The 24,304-nt window shown below is 56.9% G+C and overlaps 1 protein-coding gene across 13 annotated transcripts in view; it reads right to left on the reverse strand.

Moving 5' to 3' along the window:
* The window catches only part of MROH1 (maestro heat like repeat family member 1), a 70,637-nt gene extending 48,240 nt beyond the window's left edge, over window positions 1-22,397 (reverse strand). For 4 of the 13 annotated variants that reach the window (XM_021090403.1, XM_021090398.1, XM_021090400.1 and 1 more), the window contains exons 1-7: window positions 21,623-21,709; window positions 12,847-12,947; window positions 11,781-11,858; window positions 10,407-10,552; window positions 3,375-3,506; window positions 2,893-3,055; window positions 2,577-2,675 (exon numbers count right to left, since the gene is read on the reverse strand). In XM_021090403.1, coding sequence (XP_020946062.1) covers window positions 2,577-2,675; window positions 2,893-3,055; window positions 3,375-3,506; window positions 10,407-10,552; window positions 11,781-11,802 — 562 coding nt within the window. In that variant the 5' untranslated portion in view covers window positions 11,803-11,858; window positions 12,847-12,947; window positions 21,623-21,709. Of the gene's footprint in view, window positions 1-2,576; window positions 2,676-2,892; window positions 3,056-3,374; window positions 3,507-10,406; window positions 10,553-11,780; window positions 11,859-12,846; window positions 12,948-21,475; window positions 21,720-22,252 lie in introns of those variants that run through there. The other 9 variants (XM_021090407.1, XM_021090404.1, XM_021090399.1 and 6 more) reach the window with 4 other exon arrangements.

The raw sequence follows: 24,304 nt of genomic DNA on the forward strand, positions 1-24,304 counted from the left end.
TTCCTTCGCCTGTCTGGTGAGTCCTCTTTGAATGCCAGCTTGAGGGCCTGGCCTGCGAATTCTTTCTTTCTCTCATACCTTTCATATGTTTGCACTTGTGCTCTATTTTTTTGAGGACTTTCTCGTCCATTTTCATCATTTTTTAACTTCCAAAAGCTTAATTTCATTCTCTGAATGTAGCTGCTTCATGGACGTGCTCCTGTTTCTCCACGTGTCTCTCCCACCTCCCTGGGGAAGCTAATCAGATTGTCTTTCCTGCCTATTTTCTTCTCCGTGAACTGTCTGCTTCCCCCAAGCCTGGCTTTCTGCTTGTTTTGCTGCTGCCTTTCCCATCAGACTTTCCTTGTGGGCAGGGGTTTCTGTGCCTGCTGGTGCTGGACAGTGTGGTCCGGCCCACCGTGCACCCTGCCGTCCGGGGCATGTCAACCCTGTCTCTGGGGCCTTCCTCCCTGCTTACCCCCTGCCTGGCCACAGCGCCCTGCAAGCTGGACAGGAACCTTCAATCGTTCTTGGCCCACTCCTGTCCTTGGCCCAGTGCCACTGCCCACTCGTGCCGCCTTCCTGCAGCGGACCCGGGTCTGGCTGGAACCGGAGGCTGTCTGGAAGGAAGGAGGGCTCAGCCCCCTCGTGCCACCCCTGCACTGATGGGCTGACCTTGACTCTCCCGCCCTGACCAAGGCCACTCTGGGGGGCAGGACCACCTTCTCCTCCAACCACAGACACCAAATATTCCACCGGTGGCAAGGAATGCCCACCTCAGCAGGAAGGCGGCCTGAGGCAGTGTCTGCTGGCCCACCCGCCTGTTTCACATACAAGACACCCAAGGGTGACAAGTGCAGGCCCTCGAGGGCTGTGAAGGGCGGTCCAAGAGTTTCAGAACTGCCAGTCAGGGAGTTCCCGTCGTGGCTCAGAGGACATGAATCTAACTAGCATCCACGGGGACACAGGTTCAATCCCTGGCCTCGCTCAGTGGGTTAAGGATCCAGTGTTGCCGTGAGCTGTGGTGTAGGTCTCAGACACAGCTTGGATCTGGCATTGCTATGGCTGTGGCGTAGGCCGGCAGCTGTAGCTCCCATTCAACCCATAGCCTGGGAACTCCGTATGTTGCAGGCGAGGCTCTAAAAAAAAGCTAAAAAAAAAAAAAAAAAAAAAAAAAAAGATCTGCAAGTTGATGCCTGCGCAGAGCCTCAGCCCTCCCAGGAGCGACACCCAGTGCCCCCCAGAGGCTATCTGGCCACAACCAAGCTCAGCTGCAACACAGTTCTTCTGACCCCCACCAGGAGAAACACACAGTGTCCTAAGCTGGTCACTCCCCCACCCACGCTCCCCCTGGCCTGGCTTCGGCACACCTAAGGCTCACACCTCTGCCTCTGTCCCTTCTGTGTCCTGTTCCTGCATGTCCAGCTCAGGGGCAATTCCCGGTGCAGCTGCTTGGGGATCCTGTCATAAATTCCTCTTTTGGCCAAAACTAGGTCATTTGACCCAAGCAACCTGCCATCATCTGCTGGTGGGAGGAGCCGATACGGGGAAGGCACCAAAGAGGCCCTGGGAGGGAACGGAGAGAACGGGGAAGGTGCGGGCTGCAAGGACTGGCAGGAGCTGGAGACCCTCCCTGAGCCCCGCCCTGAGCCCCTGACAGCAGGGGACCCCTGAACCTAAAGCCACTGTGAATACACTGGGTTGGGGCCCAAAGCTCTAGGCCCAGCTAGGAAGTCCTCAGGTGTATACAGGATGGGGAGCCTCCAGGGATGGCTCCCCAAACACCTACCCTGCACCCAGGTACCCCCAAACCCTAGGCTAGTGCAGCCACGCCCCTTTGCTGTAACCACACCCATCACCAGGCCCCTGCCCACTGCAGTCGCGCCCTCACCATATCCTTCCTAGCCTGGTCGCCCAGAAGCCCAGGAGCCTGAAAGAGGCTGGGCTGAGGATTCATAAGGGTCCCCTCCTCATTGGGGCCTCGGGCGGCCCAGGTGCTCCCTCTCCCTCCCCTCAGTACCTGCCAGTGGTCTTCCTGAGACTGATGGGGACGCTGGAGACACCAGGAAATCGAGGACAAGGGCAATGTGACGGCCGCTAGAGCAGGCCCGGGCCCCACAGCCTCCACGCTTCCCGACCCTACCCTCCTCCCCAGGCACGCCCTCCCTTCCATCTGGTGAGGCGCTGCCCCTGCCCAGGCACACGAGGGCCACATGTCAGGGAAAGGCCACTCTTCCAGCGAGGGCAGGGAGAGGGTGGGAAGGGGCTGCGCTGCCCATGCCTCTTCCCGCCCCCAGCAGGTGCGAGGCCTCAGGGGACTGCAGCACTCGGTCTCGGGCGGGGGAGGGGTGCCCAGCAGCAGAGAAAAGCAGTCAGAGGGCAGAGGCCAGGTCTCTCCCTGCAGCAGGGCCCACCCAGAGCCCAGGCCTGCAGTCAGCCCCCCTCTGGAGGTCCCGCCCTCCTCCTGCAGCTTAAAGGACCCACGGCCCCGCCCGCCCGCCCCAAGGGCACTAGAGACAAGAGGCCCAGGAGGAAGCAGGCAGCACCCAGCCCCCGCCCCGCAGACACACCACCTGCCCCCAGAGGCGCCCTCTCACCGAAACAGAACACCACCCTCATGGAGTCGTGCTTGGCCAGGCTCAGCATGGGCAGCATGGTGCTCAGGATGGACGTCAGGAAGGGCACCGTGCCGAACACTGCAAGACGGGGCGCGTCACGCAGGCCCCGCCCCCGCCCCGCCCCCCGGGCCCCCAGGGAGACAGAGGGCACTCGGCCGCACGCCTCGGCCGCACGCCTCGAGCCCTTTCTGCACAGACTAGGGTGCGCGGCACACCAGGAACCGAGGCGCCAGTGCGGCTCTCAGGTCCTCAGGGCCGCTGAGAGCGCGGGTGGAGGGAGCCGGCCACCACCTACCATTGGACACGGAGAGGTTGGCGAGCGTCTGCACCACAAAATAGTGCGGCAGGAGCCCGGGCTGGAACTTGCTCAGCATCTCCTCCATCACCTTGCCGACGAAACGCTTCCCCAGCGCCACAAGGACGTTGCTGGCGGCCTGCTGCCAGTCGCAAACCAGTTCCTGCACCCCAAAATCTGAACTGACGCCCTGAATAAAGGAGGCAGGACCTCGCCCCGAAGTCACCCAAGAGGCAGCAGTGAGACACTCTGCTCTCAGTAGGGACTGAGGGCAAGTTGTTTTAAGGCGGTGCTGCAGGGCCCCATGCTGAGCCCCCGCCCCCCGCCCAACACCCCACGGCTGCCCTGCGCTTGGGCAACGTGCTTCGGTTTCCATCTGAGATGGCAGGTGAGCTCCCCACGCCGAAGGGCAGGCAGGGCTCCCGCAGGACCGGGGGGGCCAGTCCTGAGGCCTCGGCAGGCAAGGGCAGGTGCCCACAGACCTTGGCTCTGGTCATCTCGCCGGAGGCCAGGAGGATGATGGTCCTGGCCACGTCCTTGTCCAGCTCGCCGATGCGGCTGCTCACGACCGTCTCCACCGCCCTCAGGATCATGGTCCGGTAGGGGTGCGCCAGCTGAGGAGGCAGAGTGCCCGGAGCCCCAGGAAGGCCAGGACCCGCTGGCTCCCACGGCTCCCACCAGGCTTATGACAGGGCCCCGCCCTCCAGGGCGTAAATGCCAAATGACAGCCTCTGGGCCGCCCGGCCCACCGCCCCCCCAGGTCCCAGGCAGCCCTCTCCTCAGCCACCTCTCCACCGTGACCCTACCTGGCCCCGTCACCCTGGCCCTACCTGCAGACATGCAGGTGGCAGCGGGAGCTGCACCGACACAGGAGAGCGGGCAAGCAAGCGGGGCACCTCCCTGCGGCGCCAGGAAGCCCAGAGGAGAGCAGAGCCCAGCCAAGGGAGTCCCTGCGTGTCACGGGGGCTGGAGTGGGGGCAGGAAGGACCCAGAGGGGCCTTTCCCTGAGGCCCCTCCTGCCCTGGGAATGGAGAGGCCGGGGCGGGAGGCGGGGTGCAGACAAGGGGCCACAACGTCCAAGCAGCTGGAGGGCCCGGGGCCCAGGCTGGGACAGGACAGAGCCCGAGCGACGGGAGGAAAAAGACAAGAAAGTGCAACTCGGCCTGGCTGCTCCCTGCAAAGGTGCCCGGGCCTGAGCAAAGGGTGCGGGGGGCCGTGGGCAAGAGTCCCTCCTGACAACGCGCCTGCCACGCTCCTCCCGGAGGCCACTAGAGCCACTAGAGACCCACGAGAGTCTGCAGTGGACCCGTCAGCAGTGTCCCGTGTGGGAGAAGAGGCCTTGGCACCAGCCCGGCGAGGAAAGCCGCGTGTGTGGTCCAGACACCATTCGGGTGGACGGGATGCCCACGGCGCGCCCAGAGCCGTCTGGACGGAGAGTCCGGCAGCTCCCGCAGCCCAAACCGCCGGCCGCACTTGGCCACGGCCCACCTGCTGAGGGTGTGGCACACACCGTTCAGCCGCGCAGGCCCCGCTGGCTGCGGGATCCGTTCCTGGAGAAGCCAGCGTGGGTCGTCCACACCCTGCGTACCCTAACAGTTCGCACGAAACCTGCCGTGGTTTGAACCCCGGGGAAAGCTTCCGATCCGGCTCTGTTTTCTCAGTTTTATGACGCCTTCCAGGCATCCTGGAGGGTGGCAGGTCTTTGCGGCAACAGTGATGGCCCCTCGGCTTGGGACCAAGCTCTCCCCTCCAGGCCTCTGCGAGCAGGCTGCTCTGCACTTCGGCTCTAACCCTGACGATAAAGTGGTATTTCGGGTTTTATTAACTTGACACTCTTCACAAGTAGGAGATGAGCTGGCTCTTTGGGAGTCCTTCCTGCCCAGCTGGGGGGCCCCTGAGGGGCACGGCCTGCACTGGAGCCACTTTTTCTTTGGAAGGTGAAAGAATTTGGGGGAAATGGAAAGTGAACGTAGATGATATGATTTTATTTAAGCAGCACAAGCAGAACCATGCTGAGCTGGGAGGAGCGGCTCTGAGAAGCACTGGAACCCAGACCCCACTTGATCTGGCCTCGTTACTTCCTTCTTAAATCCTCTGCTGTTTGGTTCTTCGCCTGGCAAACACCTCAGAGGGCACCATCTACCCACTTTGAGCGGCTTCCGCGTTCCTTCCTCGTATGAAGACGCCGGGAGAGGACCTTTGCTTTCTTTCCTCCAGAAAACCAAAAGGGAGAGATGGAGTCCTGGCACGGAGGTTCTGCGGCTTCCGCTCACGGCCCGTCAGTCACACGTTGTGGCCGACCAGCCCGAGGGCAGTGTGACAAAGTGGCTCAAGGGTCAGGGAGGCTGCGCGGGCTACAGAACTGGAAAACCTGGGTACCCACAAGAAAGACGCACTTCCTAAAAAACATGACACAGGAATCTATCCTTTTTTTAAATTATTGTACATGTGCTACCTGTGTTCTAGGATTTGGTTTGAATTCTAGTTTGAAGGCTGTAAGCACTGGATTTTGTCGTCATCAATGCTGTTGTTCTTTTTTGGCCGCCCAGTGGCACGTGGAGTTCCTGGGCCAGGGATCAGATCTGGGCCCCAGTTGCGATCTACGCCAAAGCTGCTGCAGTGCCAGATCCTTAACCCACTGTGCCCGGCCAGAGATCCAACCTGCCTCCCAGGGCTCCAGGGACCCACCGAGCCCCCTGCACCACAGCGGGAACTCCTGTAAGTGCTGCATTTTGAAAACCCTACCTCCATTTACAGTTGGGCAAGGTCCCCATTCATGGAGAATTCTTCTTCAAGGAAAGCCTCGTGTCACTGGAAAGGGAACATGGTGACAAAGCACTTGAAGTAAAAACATGCAGCTTCCAGCTGGGAAAGCACAAATGTCCTGCTGATGGGGTCACTCTCAGCTGCTGGCTTGTTTCGTTCTTTCACTTTTTGAACTGGTGTTAAAATAAACACAAAGTTTACCACCCAACCGTTTTCAGCACCTGGTCGGTGGTGTTGATACTTTATGCTTGCGGTGTGGCCGGCCCATCCACCACCCACCACAGCTCTCGTCGACTCTTATAAAACTGAGACTCTGTCCTCCTTAAACACCAGCTCCCCGCTCCCTTCCTCGCAGCCCCTGGCACCCACTTTTCCACTTTCTGTCTGCGAATCTGACCGTTCTAAGCACCTCGCACATGCGGAATCACACAGTATGTGTCCTTCTGTGACGGGCCTCGTTCACGAACACAGGGGCCTCAGGCTTCATCCCTGTTGCAGCAGGTGTCAGAATGCACTTGCTTTGAAAGCCGAAGATTTCATTTTATTGCTGGGCCACGTTCTGTTTATCCAGCCCTCCACCCCTCCATCCACGATGGGCACCGAGGTTGCACTCATCTTCTGACTAATGTGATTAATGCTGCTGGGAAATGTCTCTTTGACACTCTGCTGTCTGTTATTTTGGGTGCCGATCCAGAGGTGGAAGTGCTGGGGGGAGGCTAACTCTCTTCGTGGTTCTGAAGACCGTCTGTGATGTACGACGCAGCCGCTGCAGCGTCTGAAGCCCCCAGTGCCAGGTCTCCAGCTTCTCCACAACCTCGACACACTGGTTATTTTCTGCGGAGTTTTTGGTTTATTTTTCATTTTTTTCCTTTTTCAGCCACACCCATGGCGTATGGAAATCCCAGGGCCAGGGATCAAATCCGAGCTGCAGCTGCGACCTATGCCAGCCTGGAGACGGAACTGCCAACCCCAGAGAGACAAGCCGGGTCATCAACCCACCGCGCCACAGGGGACCCCTTTCTGGGCTTGATAGCAGCCGTCTTGAATGGTGTGAGGGTGTTTCAGTACAGCGTTGTTGTGTATCTCCCTGAGGACTAGTGATGCTGAGCATCGTTTCATGTTCTCATTGGCCATCTGAGAATCCTTTTTGGAGAAACGTCTATCCAAGTCCTTTGCCCATTTTTGAATCAGTTTGTTTGGGTTTTTTGGTGTTGAGTTTTAGGAGTTCTCTATATATTCTGGATATTAATCCCTTATCAGAAGTATGATTTGAAAATATGTTCTCCCATTCTGTGGGTTGCCTTTTTCCTTTATGGATAGTATCTTTTGATGTCAATTATTAAAGTTTTTAGGAAGTCCAATTTATCTATTTTCTCTCTTTTTTTCTTTTTTGGCCTCCCCACACATATGAAATTCCTGGGCCAGGGATCAGATCAGAGCCGTAGTTGTGACCTAAGCCACAGCTGCAGCCAAGCCAGATCCTTAACCTACCGCGCTGGGCCGGGGATCAAACCTGTGTCCCAGTGCTCCCAAGACACTGCAGATCCACTGAGAACTCGCTACTTTCTCTCTTGTGGGTTATACATTTAGCGTCATATCCAAGAACTCACTGCCGACTGCAGTGTCCTGGAGGTTTCGTCCCACATTTTCTTCTAAGACTTTTACAGTTTGAGGGTTTACATTTAGGTTTTTGATCCCTTAGGAGTTAATTTTGGTGTGTGGCGGGAGGTAGGGGTCCAACTTCATTCTTCTGCAAATGGATGTCCAGTTTTCCCAACAGCATTTGCAGGAAAAAAACCTATCCTTTCCCTATTGAACTGCCTTGGTAGCCTTGCTGAAAGTCACTTGAACGTGTATGTGAGAGTTCACATCTGGGCTCTCTCTTCTCTTCCGTTGGTCTGTATGTCTCTCTCTCTGCCAGTGCCACACTGGTTTGATGACTATAGCTTTAAAGTAAATTTTGCCACGAGGAACTGTGAGTCCTCCAGCTTTGTTCTTTTTCAGGAATGTTTTGGCTATTCAGGGTCCCTAGAGATTCCATAAGAATTTTGGGGTTGGGAGTTCCCATCATGGCTCAGTGGTTAACGAATCCAACTAGGAACCATGAGGTTGCGGGTTCGATCCCTGGCCTTGCTCCGTGGGTTAAGGATTCGGCGTTGCTGTGAGCTGTGGTGTAGGTCGTAGACGTGGCTCGGATCCCATGTTGCTGTGGCTGTGGCAATGGCCGGCGTCTCAGCTCCGATTAGACCCCTAGCCTGGGAACCTCCATGTGCCACAGAGGCGGCCCTAGAAATGGCAAAAAAAAAAAAAAAAAAAAAAAAGAATTTTGGGATGGGTTTTTCTATTTCTGAAGAAAACGTTACTGGGATTTTGACAGAGGTTGCAAGAGCTGCTTCTTTTTAGAGGCCAGGTTTTATTTCCACTTTACGTGGCTCCTGCGAGTTCAGTGAGCCGAAGAGTAACCACGCTGAAAGAAGGCGCGGCGTGCTCCCTCTGACAGAGGTGGCTTTCAGTCAGGGCTCACCAGGCCCCGATGCCGAGCCACGCGGCCGCAGCCCCTTGTTGCCTTAGCATAGCAGGAACTGAACTGGGCAGCTCTTGCTGCTGACGCCAGCCCACAGCAGGTGGTGTGAGATTTTCAGCTCCATGGTGCTGCTGCGTTGGCAGGTTGCCAGTGAGGCCACAGCCCTGCTGCCCTCTCCCCGCGCCCCGGGAGCTGACCAGTCTGCTCAGCGGCCCAAACCAGCTGACTGGGCATCTGCAGGATGATGTGAGGAGGTGGGCCCTCGTGAATGGGACTCATGCCCTTATGAAAGGCCCCAGAAAAAGCCCCCTCATCCCGCCGGCCAGGTGGACACAGGAGGTAACTTCTGTCTACGAACCAGGCAGCGAGCTCTCACCAGGCCCCGACTCTGCCAGCGCCTCACTCCTAAGACGTCCCACCTCCAGAACTGTGAGGAATGCAAGTCTGCTGTTGATAAGCCACCCAGTGGGCGGCGGCGTCTCGCAGTAGCCTGGGGGCACTAAAACAGCCATTTTTGCCTTTTCTTCCCCAGACCGCTTGTGAAGGGCCTGCCTGCTCCATGTGCACCTGCTCTCTGCTGAGCTGTGGCCACTAGGGATGAGACGGGATCTGTCCAAAGCCGTGTGGCCCACCACTGTCCAGCAGCACAGACCCCCCTCCAGCTGGCGAGGCAGCAACCCTGCCCCCGTGCCCCAGGGCAGCACCAGAAGCCCCTAGAAGCTGAAATCTACAAAGTGTCACATGCATCTCAAGCAGTGCATGGCCCTTGGACGGCTAAGCCGAGCTCATCATCCTCTCTGCTGGGTCTCACATTGCTGCGCGGAATCCGAAACACGCACGCTAAGACGCAGCCCAATAAAGTGTGGTTATGAAGAGACCCGGGTCCACAGAGCGTGGACGGGATGACAGAGGCGGGGGAGGACACTGCCTGGGGAGGGTCACACGCCAAAGGACGGAGCTCCCGCCTCCTCGAGCATTTGCTATCAAGACCCCACTGCGAAGGGAGTTTGTCAAACTAAAAAAGCTAGAAAAGGGGTAAAAGCATAAGTGAGCTAGAAACTGACGGACACAAGCACACTTCAATTTTTTTCTGTGAATTGCTAAAAATGGCAACAGTTTTTAGCCACCCTAGTATTCTTGGGCCATCCCCTCAAACAGCCCGGGCAGCCCTAAGCTTTGTCTACCCATCAGACGCTGAATTCCGCACATCATGGAGCTGGAGCCATGCAGCCACGCAGCCGTGAGGAGAAGGGCCCCACTCCCAGCACATACACCCTGCCCAGCCAGTGGGCCGAAGAGCAGCTGCCGTGGACACGCACGTGCCCCACCTAACCTAGGAACGGTCCCACTCCACTCACAGTCCCCCCAGCAGTCCCGCATCCCACGCAAACATGAGAGGCCCGCCAGTGGGGCCGGGGGAGACCCTCGCTACAAGGGGAGATGCCATAAAGCCGCATCGGCCCTGTGGTCACACAGCAGCGTGGGGCCGTCTCCCCAGGAGAAGCGGGTGACGGGTGAGAGAGAAAGAACCCAGACTACACAGAGACCCCTTTTTACTTGTCAAGTAGAACAAAGAAAAATGGTCGTCTGAGCCTGCATGTCTAACTTCCAGGAATGAGCCCAGACCACACCCTGGGGAAAACGGAAAGGGTGCAGGAGTATTTCCTACAACGGGGAGCTAACAGTGTCACAGGCCCATAGAGCCGAGGACCAGGAGAGGGGGCGCTGGCCCCCAGCCCCTTCTGCCCCGATGGGTGCTCAGCCATCTCTGCAGGGCCGGACTCAGTAGAACCACGGCCAAATGCGAGCTGCCGAGCTAGCAGCTGCGGAAGGGCCGCGGGGAGGCCCTGGCCCGCTGCGCACGGCCCACGCTGGCCTCGCACCCGCTCCAGTTACACAGCTCCTGGCTGCCAGCGAGAGCCACCGAGTCTCCAACAGGTGAGCGCGGGGGAGCGCGAGCGGAGGGCGGCCCTGAGCCTCTCGCGCGAGCAGCTGGACGCTGCAGTGGCGACCGCCCAAGTGCCCCCACGACGAGACCAACCCGCAGACCACAAGACAAAGTGGGTCATCTATTGCTGGACGTGCCTGACTTGAGGGGGCTCGGACTTGCAGCTGCGACTTTCCAGCCAAGGCAGCCCCACTCCACAGCCCCCGCCTCCCGCAGGTCCCGCAGCCCCCCCCCTCCCGCAGGTCCCGCAGCCCGCCCCCGGAAGCGCAGCAATACCTTCTCATGCTGGCGCAGGTGCTCCGCACAGGCGAGGAGCACCTCTTCAGGCCGTGACTCTCCCAGGGCGCACAGGGCCCCACACACCTGCTCCTGCACCAGAGGGTCTTTGTCGGTGATGGCATCCAGCAGGATGGTGGACAGCCCTGCAGTGACAAACCCCGGGCATTTGGTCAGGCCCAGCACCTCCCCAGCACTGCCACCTCAGCCTCTGAGGACCCAACGCAGCCTGCGGCCTCTGGACCCCACCGGTCTGGCCACCTGGCACGTCCCAGCCCCGTGTACCTGAGCTAGTCTCGCACACCCACCCCTCCCTCCACCTGGCTTGCAGGGGTCTTTGGGACCCACTGGCCACCCACTCTGAGGCCACGTCTACTCCGACCCAGGCTGCGTTTGCTCCATGTCCCCCGCCCCAATGGACCTGCGCTCCTATAAAAGGCAGAGGGTGCAGGCTCAGGGCCATGTGGGAAGCTGCCCTGGGTGGCACCCTGGCCCACGCTGCCCTGTGCTTACTGGGCAGTGCCCAGTCCCACTGGCTGTTGTGGGAGACTCCTCATCACCCGGCCACTCCCCACACTGGAGCCAGGCCTCTTCTGCTCCACACCCCCTGGACAGGACCCCACCATCCTCAGTGTCCCAAGAGCTCCAGGCATGGTGCCTGCCAGTGGCCTGCAGATCCTGGCCCCTGAGGATGGAGCCCCACGAGGCAGGGACGCCACCCTGGGCCACGCCCTCAGCAAACAGCTGGCTCTGGCTGCGGGTGGAGTGATCAGTCAGAGTGGACACTGTCCCTGGGGCTTTTGTAGGAAGGGGTGAAGGCACAGGGACCCTCCCACCCAGAGCACGCTGCCCCTTGTGCGCAGGAAACGCCACCCCCACGCCAGACCAGGCCTGCGGCCAAATCTGCCACCTCGGCATCAGCACCTGCAGAGACAAGAGCTTTCTTCTCTTTTCTTTTGTTTCTTTTTCTTTCTTTCTTTTCTTTTTTTTTTTTTTTTTTTTGTCTTTTTTAGGGCTGCACCCGTGGCATACAGAGGTTCCCAGGCTAGGGATCGAAATGGAGCTGCAGCTGCCGGCCTACGCCATGGCCACAGCAACGTGGGATCTGAGCTGTGTCTGCGACCTAGAGCCACAGCTCACGGCAACGCCGGATCCTAACCCACTGAGCAAGGCCAGGAATCAAACCTGCATCCTCATGGATGCTAGTCAGATTCGTTTCCACTGCACCACGACGGGAACTCCTTTCTTTTCTTTTTTTAATGACAACAGAGAGGTGTGTTCACGTGACTATCAATCCTTCAAAGCACACTTATTCGATGTCACGGGCTCCTCTGCGTCCCGTGCACAGGGAGGGTGCCGAGCCCCTGCACTCACTCTGCACATGTGACTCGCTCATGGCTGTGGTCTTGGCTTCCTCTTGCCCAGTGTGAGCGTGGACAGATCTCCTCCAACCTGGAGTAACCAAGAGAGCAGCGCGGCAGTCATGAGCCTCCTCGGTTTTCGGGAAGTGAGCATGCTGGGTTAGGCACGAGGCTGGAACAAGCCTGTTCCCGGGAACTCTCTCTGCCACACTCTGGCCGAATTGCTCGTGCAGGACAAGAGACACCAGCCCCTCAGCAGCTACCCGCTCTCCTCCACCCCAGCACCCCCAGCCCCGCCCAAGTGGGGTAAGCACACAAGGCCGCGGCCTGGTTGGGCCCCGGTGGCCTGGGCAAGCGTGGTCACTGCCTGCACGACAGCATGTTCCTTCACTCTGGGAAGAAGAGAGGGCACAGGTAAGGCCCGGGGTCGCTGACAGACTGTGCAGAGCAGGGAGCTTCTCTCCGGGGCCAGAACAATGGCCTTGACCGCTGCAGGGCTGGGACACCCCATGTCTGAGAATACGTGCACAGCATTAAATGAGAGAGGCTGGATGGGCAGCCCAGGGTCTGGCATGATCTCTGGAGCCTGAAACCAACCAAACGGGCCACAGGAATCGAGAGTCACAGCTTTCAAGCACCACTTGCAGCAGAGGGACTCAAGAATAAAGCCCACAAAATATGCAAGTACCTCCCCTCCCCGTGTGAAGTCACACTCTCAGGGCCCGTGAGGCACCGTGTCCCCCACCAGCGGGCACCTGCCCTGCCCTTCACGCCCTGATCACAGCTCGTCCACACAAGGGACAACCCGCAAAGGAGAGGCCAGGCCCTGCTCCTGAGCGGGAGGACCTGCTCGGTGAGCCGACACCCACAGGAAGGAGGCAGAGGGACAAGCCACAGGATGCGTGCGAGGCGGTGGGGCTGAAAATAAGCGAGAATCCGAGATCCGGAGGGCAGGCTTGTCCCAAGCTTTCACTGACCCGCCCCACCAAAACCCCAGTGAGATGAAAGAAAAGATACGTGTTTTAAGAGCATTAACCCACAAGAGCACCAGAAAGGAGGTTAAGATCAAATTAGCAGACCAGAAGTTTCCAGGAATCCCGGGCAGACAGCAGGCAGGTGGAGAAGACTGGTTTGAGGACGGTGGCATCAGCAAGGTGTCCCCTCTCTTCCTGGAAAGCATCTAAAAGTAACACGGAAAACAAGGAATAAAAGCACATTCCATTGGCAGCGGAGCACAAAGGCAAGTCCCCACCTCTGAAAAGGCAAAGGGCTGAAAACGCCAGAGCCACCGGGCGGGTATGAGGCGCGCTGGCCGCAGGCTCCAGAGGGCCCGTGACACTTCGCAGAGGCGGGCACTCGGGCTCACAGAACCCGCATCCTGAGCGCCCAGATCGTGTGTGCAAGGCCACAGCCCGTCCCTGCCCTGTGAAGACCCACAGCTGCCTTCCTCCAGGGCCTCAGAAAAACAGGGCTGACCAGCTCCAGCCCCACACGTTTGGAGCGCCCTTCACCCGGGCACACAGCTCGGCTCGCCCGACTCCAACAGGAGCAGACAAGCATCAGTCAGCGGGACGCACAGTCTGCCGTCTCCGCCTAAGCCCCTGAAAAGCTGGACAAAACCCACGAAACCAGAGATCTGTGGCTGATGGACACCTGGAAATAAAGGACGCATAAGCCCGAGACGGCTCTGGTCACCGCCAGAAGGGCTGGCGCTGCACCTGCATCTCAGAGGAGGACGGGGCCTCTCAGGAGACCCGGTGCTGCTGGAGCTTGCAGGCTCTGGTACCAGAGGGAACTCTACAGGCCTGCCCAGGGGCCCCGGGCCACTCAGCTGACTGACTGGCCAGGGCTGGGCACAGAACAATGTCCCCAAGATGCCCACCCCTCATGTCCAGAACCTGAACGTGTCACCACACCGGACAAAAGGGGGAGCAGGTGGGCCTACTCACATGCCTTTTTTGTTTGGTTCTCGCCACGCCTGCAGCATGCACAGGGAACTCTTCCAGCTAAGTCCTTAAAGGCAGAGGCGTTCCCAGCCACCTCAGAGATGAGACAGAAGAAGGGGGAGAACCCACCGCATGGGCGTGGCTGGCTCCGAAGATCGAGGAAGGAGGCCCTGGGCCGAGAAGTGTGGGTAACCTCTAAAAGCTGGGGCCAACCCTCAGCAAGAAAAGGGGGCCTCGCAGTCCTAGAGCCACCAAGAACCAAATCTGCCAACGATCTAGAACGGCCGGAAACAGATCCTTCCCAGAAAGGAGCACAGCCCCACCAGGCCCCGGTTTTAGCCCAGTGAGATCCACATCAGACTTCTGACCTCAAGAGCCCCCGAGGCAATTCTGTCCTGGCGCAGCGGAAACGCATCGACGAGGAACCATGAGGACGCGGGTTTGATCCCCGGCCTCACTCCGTGGATTAAGGATCTGGTGTTGCCGTGAGCTGTGGTGTAGGTTGCAGACGCGGCTCGGATCCCGAGTTGCTGTGGCTGTGGTGTAGGCTGGCAGCTGCAGCTCCGATTGGACCCCTAGCCTGGGAACCTCCATGTGCCACAGGTACCCCCCCCCAAAAAAAAGGAAAACAATCCCTGGAGCTCGAAATGGGCCAGGAAAGAGTCTGCTCCCAGCAATGGGGACAGCGGAGGAGGGTGACAACTCAGGGCTCCGGGAGGGACACGAGCCCTAGACTAAATGCCATTCTGGTTTCACCTAACAAAGCTGAAAGCCCTGAAAGGATCAAACTGTTCCCAGCTCAACACAAGGCCCAAGAGTAACAAAAGGAACCCAAAACATCTGGGATCAACACAGTAAAAGAACAATATCTGACACGAAATTAAAAATCACCAGGCACACAAAGAAGCAAGAAACGCAACCCATAATGAGGAGGAAGCAATGAATAAATGCCGACCCAGGAACAGCTCGGAGGAAAGAATTAGCAGATGAGGACTTGCTTTTTTTTGCTTTTTAGGTCCACACCTGCAGCATGTGGAGGTTCCCAGCCTAGGGGTCTAATCGGAGCTGTAGCCACCGGCCTACACCAGAGCCACAGCAACGCGGGATCCAAGCTGCATCTGCAACCTACACCACAGCTCACAGCAACGCCAGATCCTTAACCCACTGAGCAAGGCCAGGATCGAACATGCAACCTCATGGTTCCTAGTCGGATTTGTTTCCACTGTGCCACGACAGGAACTCCAGATAAGGACTTTTCTTTTTTTTTTTTTTTGCATATGGAGGTTCTCAGGCTAGGGGTTGAATCAGAGCTACAGCTGCCGGCCTACGCCACAGCCACAGCCACGCCAGATCCCCGACACACTGAGTGAGACCAGGAATGAACCCTCATCCTCAAGGATACTAGTCAGATTCCTTTCCGCTACGCCAGAGTGGGAACTCCCTAGATAGGGACATTTACAGGAACATTCATGTATTCAGGAAACCGCTCAAGGGAGTTCCCGTCGTGGCACAGTGGTTAACAAATCCGACTAGGAACCATGAGGTTCCAGGTTCGATCCCTTGCTCAGTGGGTTAAGGATCCAGCGTTGCTGTGACCTGTGGTGTAGGTTGCAGACGAGGCTCGGATCCTGTGTTGTTGTGGCTCTGGCGTAGGCCGGTGGCTACAGGTCCAATTAGACCCCTAGCTTGGGAACCTCATATGCCGCGGGAGCGGCCCTAGAAAAGACAAAAAGTCAAAAAAAAAAAAAAAAAAAGAAAGAAAGAAAGAAAAGAAACCGCTCAAGAGACCAAAAAAAAAAAAAAAAGATGGAGTTCCCGTTATGGCTCAGCGGCTAACAAATCTGAGCAGGAGCCAAGAGGTTGTGGGTTCGACCCTTGGCCTTGCTCAGTGGGTTAAGGGTCTGGCATTGCCCTGTTCTGTGGTGTGGGTCACAGATGGGGCTTGGATCCTGCGTTGCTGTGGCTGTGGTGTAGGCCGGCAGCAACAGCTCCGAAGAGACCCCTAGCCTGGGAACCTCCATCTGCTGCAGACACGGCCCTAAAAAGACAAAACACACACACACACACACACACACACACACACACACAAAAACTGCAGGCAAGACTGAATATGTTAACATAATGAGGTTAAAGTCAAAGAATGGGAAATGATACCTGAGGCTACACTAGTCATAAAACAGTTGGAGTGACTGTATTAATATTACAGAGTGTAGATTTCAGAGACACTACAATCCTAACAGCTACGTACCTAATAACAGAGCTTCGAAATACACCAAGGCACAACTAAGAAAAAGGCAAGGGGAAATAGACAACGCCGAACTAGGGTAGAGGCTCGAACGCCCCTGCGTGCGGTGTGAGCACAGGTGTGCAGAAGCTCAGCAGGGTTCGGAGGAACTGAAGGACGCCAAGGACCATCTGGATGGAGGTGGTACTTAGGCAGCGCTCCGCTCCTCAGCAGCCCGTGAAACATCTACCGACACTGACCACATCCACAGAGGAGTTCCTCGGTGGCCCAGCCAGTTAAGAACCCAACCCTGTCTCTCTGGGGATGTGGGTTCAAGTTCTGGCCTCCCTCAGTGGATTAAGTATCTGGCGCTCCTGCAAGCTGCAGCGTGGGTTGAAGATGCAAGTCGGATGCAGTGCTGCCGTGGCTGTGGCATAGGTCACAGCTGCAACTCCAGCGTGATCCCTAGCCCGGGAACATCCATGTGCCACAGTGTGACCATAAAAAGAAAAAAGAAATTCATGTGGAGGTGTGCACTTGTGGTACTGCAGGTCAAGGATCTGGCGTTGTCACTGCAGCAGCTTGCGTCACCACTATGGCGTGGGTTCAACCCCTGGCCCGGGAACTTCCGCATGACACGGGTGTGGCCAAAAAAAAGAAAAAAGAAAATTCATACAGAAATGCAAAGGTCCCAGAGGAGCCAAGACAACTCTGAAAAAAGCAAAACAAAACAAAATTAGAGAGATTACACCAAAGGACTTTAAGATGTATATGGCTAATTGATTTTCGACAAAGGTCCAAAGGCAACTGAGTGGAGAACTGATAGTCTGTCAACAAACAGTACCAAACAACTGGACATCCCCATGAAATAAACTCCAGCCTGTACCTCACACCACCACAAAAACTCAGAAGGATTCAGAGACCTAAATCCAAAACTTAAAACTATAAAACATCTGAAAAGAAGCACAGAGGAAAACCGCCCTGACACTGAAAGCAAAATCTGTAAAAGAGACGCCTCATAAACTGAAATAAATTCATCCAACAACTGCTCTTTGAATACCCGCTAAGGGACGGATGACAGGTGAGCACCACTAGGGGGCGCCACTCAGCGGCAGACACCTGGCGATGAAGGTCGGCTCCCTGCCCGGTCACCCTCCTCACCGCGCTTGCAGCCCTCGCATCCGGAAGCAGGTGCCCTGCTCCCTCACTGAGACCCTTCCCTGGTGGCCGCCTCGCCTAACCTGCCCTGCGTGGCCACTTCGTCCACGCTGGGAGTGTGACCTTAGTCGAACAGGTCACATCATGCCACACCGCTGCCCATCAGTCCTCACCGCTGCCCGCAGCATCGAACCGACACCTTCACCAAGGGCTGCTGCAGCCCAGTCCCAGCTTCTCTCTGCTTCTCTTGCTCCCCTCAGGTGGCAGATGTCCTGGCACCTGAGCCCTGCGGGCCAGGGCTTGGGCTCTGGTACTTCTGCTTCTGCTGTCCTCCCCACGTGTGCCCTGCTCTGCCCTCTGTACCGTGGGAAACCCACTCATTCCTCTAGGGCCAATTTCTCTACCAAACTTGGCGCCCTCCCCCCGCGCCAAGCCAAGCCATCCAGCAATCCCGCAGCCCCGGGGCCCCGAGTGCACAAGGGGTCAGCACCAGAGTCACATTTCTATGTGCCGGTCGCCTTCAGAGCACCCTGAGCGGGAGGGAAGTTCTGATTTATATCTTGAGTCTGCATACAATTAAAAAAAAACTGTGGAGTTCCCACTATGGTATGGAGCTTAAGGATCCAGCTCAGGTCACTGCAATCCCTGGCCAGGGAACTTCCTTCCATATGCTGTGGGTGCAACAAAAACCAAAAACCAAAACCCAAACAGTTCACTGAAGGAAAAGAAAGTCCTCCCGGAGGAGCTCCTGCTGTGGCACAGTGGGTTAAGAATCCGACTGCAGGAGCTGCCGTTGTGGCTCAGCAGGATAAAAACTGGACTAGTCTCTGTGAGGATGAGGGTTTGCTCCCTGGCCTGGCTCAGTGGGTTAAGGATGTGCTGTTGCCACAAGCTACAGCATAGGTCACAGATGTGGCTCAGGTCCAGCGTGACCATGGCTGTGGTGTGGGCCTCAGCTACAGCTCTTACTTGACCCTAGACCTGGGAACGTCCGTATGCCACAGGTGCAGCCCAAAAAAGAAAAAAAAAAAAAGAATCCGATTGCAGCAGCTCGGATTGCTGCAGTGGCGCCGGTTCTATCCCCAGCCTGATGCAGTGGGTTAAACGATCTGGCATTGCCACAGCTGTGGTGTAGGGCTCAGGTGCAGCTCAGATACAATCCCTAGCCCAGAAAATTCATATACCACAGGTGTGGCCATTAAAAAAAAAATTTTTTTTTGTCTTTTTAGGGCCGTACCTGTGGCATATGAAGGTTCCCAGGCTAGGGGTCAAATCAGAGCTGTAGCCACTGGCCACAGCCACAGCCACAGCAATGCAGGATCTGAGCCATGTCTGCAACCTACACCACGGCTCACCGCAACGCCGGATCCTTAACCCACTGAGCAAGGCCAGGGATCGAACCTGCAACCTCATGGTTCCTAGCTGGATTTGTTTCTGCTGCACCATGATAGGAACTCCAAAAAAATTTTTTTTAATTAAAAATTAAAAAAAAAATCCTCCTATAAGCCTCAGTACTATAAAACTGTCAATTTTCCTTAATCTATAAATATGTAAATCAGAATACTGGAGGGAACTTGATGAAACGGCTCCAAGTTCATATGGAAGAATCAGCATGCAACAATAGGCAACTAAACTTTGAAAAGTATATGAAAGCGGGGATTTGTCCTGGCTTATGTTAAGTGTATTAAAAGGCTACTGTAATTAAACTGTGCTACTGTTGTGAGATGCACAGATCAACAGAACTGCATAAAAAGTCCAGAAATAAACACCAGTGAGGAAGGAGAAGAAAGGCAGGATTTTAAATAATAAAAAGATGCTTTAGAAAAGACAGATTAGCCAATAAATAGCGTCGAGGCACTTAGGGGAAAAAATCAGTCTTCCCCAAATAAATGCTAGATGTGAAAATGAAACGTACGTCCTAAGTGAAGACAGTATATAGTCTTGGCATAGGAAAGGGTTTTCTAAGCCAGACACAAAAGCTCGTGCGCTTTGATAAACACCGTTCAGCTGGACCACATAAAATTTTTTAATTTCCGAAAGTCAAAAGCATACATCACTTGAAAACCACATCCATACACACACACACCCATGCCCACAACCCTATGTGCTCACACCTCACCCAGCCTCAGTGGAGCATAAAGTAAATAAAAGACCAGATGGGACGAGTCTGTCGCGATAGAAATGACAAGAGGCTAGTGGGTCTAGAATAACATGTAAAGGAGCTCCCTACACAACAGGACCTACAGGAAACCGGCAGCAGGCAGCGCCCAGCCGGTGAGCCCCAGACTCGGCTCTCCCCGCGTCACCAGTGAAAGGCTGGGATGAGGCCTGGCACACAGCTGCACTCTGCCGGCACCAGATGTCATCAGTGCTGTGGCCACCACACAGGGAAGGACAGCCAGCAGAGCCTGTGGAGGGTCCCCGACAAGCCCAAATGGGTGTCTGTCTACAGAAGCCCTTACGTGAGTTCACGGTGTTAGAAAAAACACGTCTGTCAATCAGGGATCTGGGTTAGACTTTTCAAAAACCAAGCACTGGGAAAAAGCATCAGCTCCCTTAGTAGTGACTGAAGAGCTGGCCTTGACCGGCTTTGAAAGCTTCTACCAGCTGCCCCTGCCGCAGGCCAGAGGGATGGCAGCCCAGACCCTGCCCTCCACGGAGCAGACAGACCTGTGAGCACAGTACAGAAGGCACAGCACTCCATGGGGGAAGGGTCTGGAAGGGCCGCCCCCCACACCCCCACATCCCGCAGTTAATACCTTAGAGGCGCCATCTCCTTTAATCTGCACAGCCACAGCCAAGCATGTCTGAGAGGACACTTAGCAGCTGGTAAGCAGTGTGGCAGGACTCAACCAGGACTGGCTCCCGCTAACCAGCAGCAACGCCACTGCTCACCTGGGCCTCGGTGGACCCTGGATCTGAACTAAGCACAGACACCTGCTTCCAGGCACATGTGATAGTTGTGAATACAGCCAGCAAGCAGCCCACGGGCTTTACCTCTGATCCACCAGAGCCCTCAGCAGGCAGCAAACAGCCCTGGGGGAGTGAGAAACAGCAAGATGCAGGTTCCAACAGTCTGCAGCAGCCTGGACCTTGGTTTCAAGGTAACCAAGACAGCTCAACTCCAGGCCATTTCACACTGACGCCAAAGAGAGACCAGAGACATGTGCTCACTGGAGCTATGACGGTCAAAGATCCTGCAGACAGCCCCTTGGCTGTCAGGACTGTAGGGGCAACCACATAACAATCATGCTACCAGTGAAGGGTCCCACCACCGATGACAGGGGTCTCCTGGGGCCCAGGGCCTGCTGGCCACGTCCATCTGGATCGTCTCCAGCACGCACATCTGACAGGGCTAACACTGTCTTCCCCACTGACTTCTCCCCGGCCCCCACCTCACCGGCCTCTTCCTGTGTCATCATGCACTCAGGTGTCTAAGTCAGGAGTCAGCATCACCCCTCCTGGTCCTCCATCTCCCTCCGCACACCCCACAGTGGCTCACTGACACCCCCTTCTCCACCTCTACCACCATCCCTTCCCACCGTGGCTCCTGCCTCCAGAAATGTCCCCTCCAAGTCGGCTCCACCCCCAACCCCACATGCCTCCCCACCAGACAGCTGCTCTGGCCCCCACCCCCCTTGGTGCCTCCCTGCCCCCACCCTGCCAGGCTGGCAAAGGGGAACCTCCGGCAAGTGTGTAGATTGGAGCTGTGGGTGCCCACAGAGCCCTCTTCTCAGGCCCTGCCACTGCATTACAGCTGTGGTGGCGCTGCAGGAAAATCAGAACCCCAAACTGGGCCCAGGAGCCCAGGGACTGGGGGCCGGCCCTGGCCGAGCACCACCTAGTTCTCAGCTTAATTGACAGCTGGATTTCCTGAAGCCCTTCCAGCTGTACCATCTACACTACGGGGCCAGTAATCCTCAGGATTTGGGACAAATGACCTCCCTGCTCTGGACTGCCTCCCCCTCTAATGTCAAAGAGAAAATGGAAAGAATGCAATGGTCCCTTCCCTTTCCGACTCTAAGGGTTTAGGCTCAGCTTGCCATAGAGAGGAACCCCGCAAGCCTGCTGGGGAAGCAGAGACCTGGACCACACGCCTCCGCAAAGTGACAGGCACTAGGACTCGGGGCCAAAAGACCCCCAGGGCGGGGATGGGTACGGAGACCAGGGACCCTGAGTCCCACCCTGCAGGGGGCGGGCAGGGGGCCGGGCGCCCAGAGTTCCACGCCGACGTGGGGAAGAACATGAGCGGCTCGGCTCCCAGGCCGCTCTTCCGGGTTGTGACGCAGCGAATCCGGATGCGCGCGGGGCCGGCCGCACCTGAGTCCGGAGAAGGGGGCGGGCTCGGCCCCGCGACGCCCGGGACCCTCCCGAGCTCACCTGGTGACCTTGGAGAGGCGCCCCCTGACTCGGTTTCCCGCGCGGCCTGAACAAGGGGGCCGCCCCAGGGCCCACAGCGCACACTTCCCCGAGGGGGCCTCCCGAGCGGCCCCCGACTCCCGACCGCCGGCCCAGATCGAGGTTTACCTAAAGGTCCGCGGCAGCCGCCGCCCGGGCGCCGCCCTCCCGACTGCCGCGGCCGGGGGTGGGCGTGGCCAGGCGACAGCCCGCCCCGCCGCCCTCTGCCAACCGCAGCCCGGCGCGCGGCGGCCCGGCCCCGCCTCCACGCGATGTCCGCGCTCATTGGTCCGTGGGGCGTCCTTCTCGTTCGCTCTCTTTCCACCACGCCCACCGAGCCCCAGAGGGCCGGAGTGCGCAATCTCCGCCTCGCGCTCGGCCCCGCCACCGCCGCCCCGTGACATCCGCACCTGACTGTTGGGTGAGAATACACCGCCCTGTGGACCGCAAGGCGTTCGTCCGGTTGCGGGACCCCGCCTCCTTCTCGCTCTGCTCTGTGTCCCTGTCCGACACTTACATCCAGACGGTCCTGGCACACAGACACCGCCCCACATACGGAAGGACGCATTGGGGACACGGGCTCAGCGCGCCAATTAGCCCAAAGCCGGTCCCCGCGCAAATACATACTTGTCCAGGTACACACGCCAGGTGGGCCTGACCTGGTAACACATGGGCACTGTCAAGTCCTATATCTCTCACACACGAACACAGCAAACACCCCAAAGACCCCAAGCCCTCCGCCAGCAGGTACACGCATACATGCGCATGGTTCAGCAGGCCAGCAGACTGTGGGGATCCAGATGAGCAGGTGTCCTGTAGTTCCCGTGTGGTGCAGTAGGTTAAGAATCCGGCGTTTTCTCGGAGGCCGTGGGGTTTGATTCCCAGCTCGGGAACTTCCGTAAGCTGTGGGTGTGGCCATTAAAAAGGAAAAAAAAAAAGGAAGTTCCACTTGCGGCTCGGCGGTAACAAACCCGACTGGTATCCATGAGGACGTGGGTTGGATCGCTGGCCTCGCTCAGTGGGTTAAGGATCCGGCACTGCTGTGAGCTGTGGTGTAGGTCACAGCGCAGCTCAGATCCTGCATTGCTGTGGCTGTGGCATAGGCTGGCGGCTGCAGTTCTTTTTTTTTTTTTTTTTTGTCTTTTTGCCATTTCTTGGGCCACTCTCGCGGCATATGAAGGTTCCCAGGCTAGGGGTCTAATCAGAGCTGTAGCCGCCAGCCTACCCAGAGACACGGCAGCACAGGATCTGAGCCGTGTCTGCAACCTACACCACAGCTAATGGCAACGCCGGATCCTTAACCCACTGAGCAAGGGCAGGGATCGAGCCCGAAACCTCCTGGTTCCTAGTCGGATTTGTTAACCACTGCGTCACAATGGGAACTCCCTGGCAGCTGTAGTTCTGATTGGTCCCCTGGCCTGAGAACTTCCATATACTGCAGCTGTAGAAATAATAATTCTTTAAAGGTCTGCAAATAACAAATACTGGAGAGGGTGTGGAGAAAAGGGAGCCCTCCTGCACTGTTGATGGGAATGTAAATTGGTGCCGCCACTATGAAGAACACTACGGAGTTTCCTCAAAAAAATAAAGATAGGGAGTTCCTGTTGTGGCGCAGTGGAAACAGATGCAACTGGTATCCATGAGAAGGCAGGTTCGATCCCTGGCCTTGCTCAGTGGGTTAAGGATCTGGCATTGCCATGAGCTGTGGTGGTCACAGATGCAGTGCAGATCCTGCATTGCTGTGGCTGTGGCGTAGGCTGGCAGCTATAGCACTGATTTGACCCTGAGCCTGAGAATTTCCATACACTGTGGCTGTAGCCCTAAAAGCAGAAAAAAAAAAAAACTAATACAATATTGTAAATCAACTATACTTCAATAAATAATAAATTTTAGGCATTCCCATCGTGGTTCGGTGGGATACAAATTTGACTAGTATCTGTGAGGATAGAGGTTCAATCCTTGGCCCCACTCAGTAGGTTAAGGATCTGGCGTTTCCATGAGCTGCGGTGTAGGTCGCAGATGCAGCTTGGATGCTGCACTGCCATGGCTGTGGCATATGCCAGCAGCTGTGGCTCCACTTTGACCCCTGACCTGGGAACTTCCATATGCTATGCGTATAGGCAAAAAAAATTTTTTTAACCTTTCTTGGCCATGCCCATGGTATGCAGAAGTTCCCAGACCAGAGATTGAACCCATACCGTGACAGTGGCAACACCAGATCTTTAACTGCTGGGGAACTTGGAAAAAATCTTTCTTAAAAAAAAAATGAATCTGGGAGTTCCCATCATGGCTCAGTGGTTAACAACTCCGACTAGGAACCATGAGATAGCAGGTTCCATCCCTGGCCTCGCTCAGTGGGTTAAGGATCTGGTGTTGCTGTGAGCTATGGTGTAGGCTGCAGATGGATTGGATCCTGCGTTGCCGTGGCTGTGGTGTAGGCTGGCGGGTACAGCTCTGATTTGACCCCTAGCCTGGGAACCCCCCTATGCCGCGAGTGCAGCCTAAACACACACACATGCACACACTCACATACACACAGGAGGATAAGGTCCACTCGGCCCCCAAGGATGCTGCTCACCCAGCCTTGCCCCTGCCAAGTTCAGCAAGGTGCACAAAGGCCGCATCCCGCCCCCAAGGGGCTGTGGCTGTCATGCAGGCGTTGCTTCCACCCCCACAGGTGGCCAGCAAGATCAGCTCCGCCGCTGAGGCCCCTGTGGAGTGCTGCTCCCACAGGCCCTGCCCGGGGAGACCTTGCCATTCAGTGCTGCCTACAAGCACCTGAACGGGCACAGAGCCCCTGCGACAGCCTGT

The sequence above is a fragment of the Sus scrofa genome, chromosome 4 (assembly GCF_000003025.6).
Source record: "Sus scrofa isolate TJ Tabasco breed Duroc chromosome 4, Sscrofa11.1, whole genome shotgun sequence".
NCBI classification, from domain to species: domain Eukaryota; kingdom Metazoa; phylum Chordata; class Mammalia; order Artiodactyla; family Suidae; genus Sus; species Sus scrofa.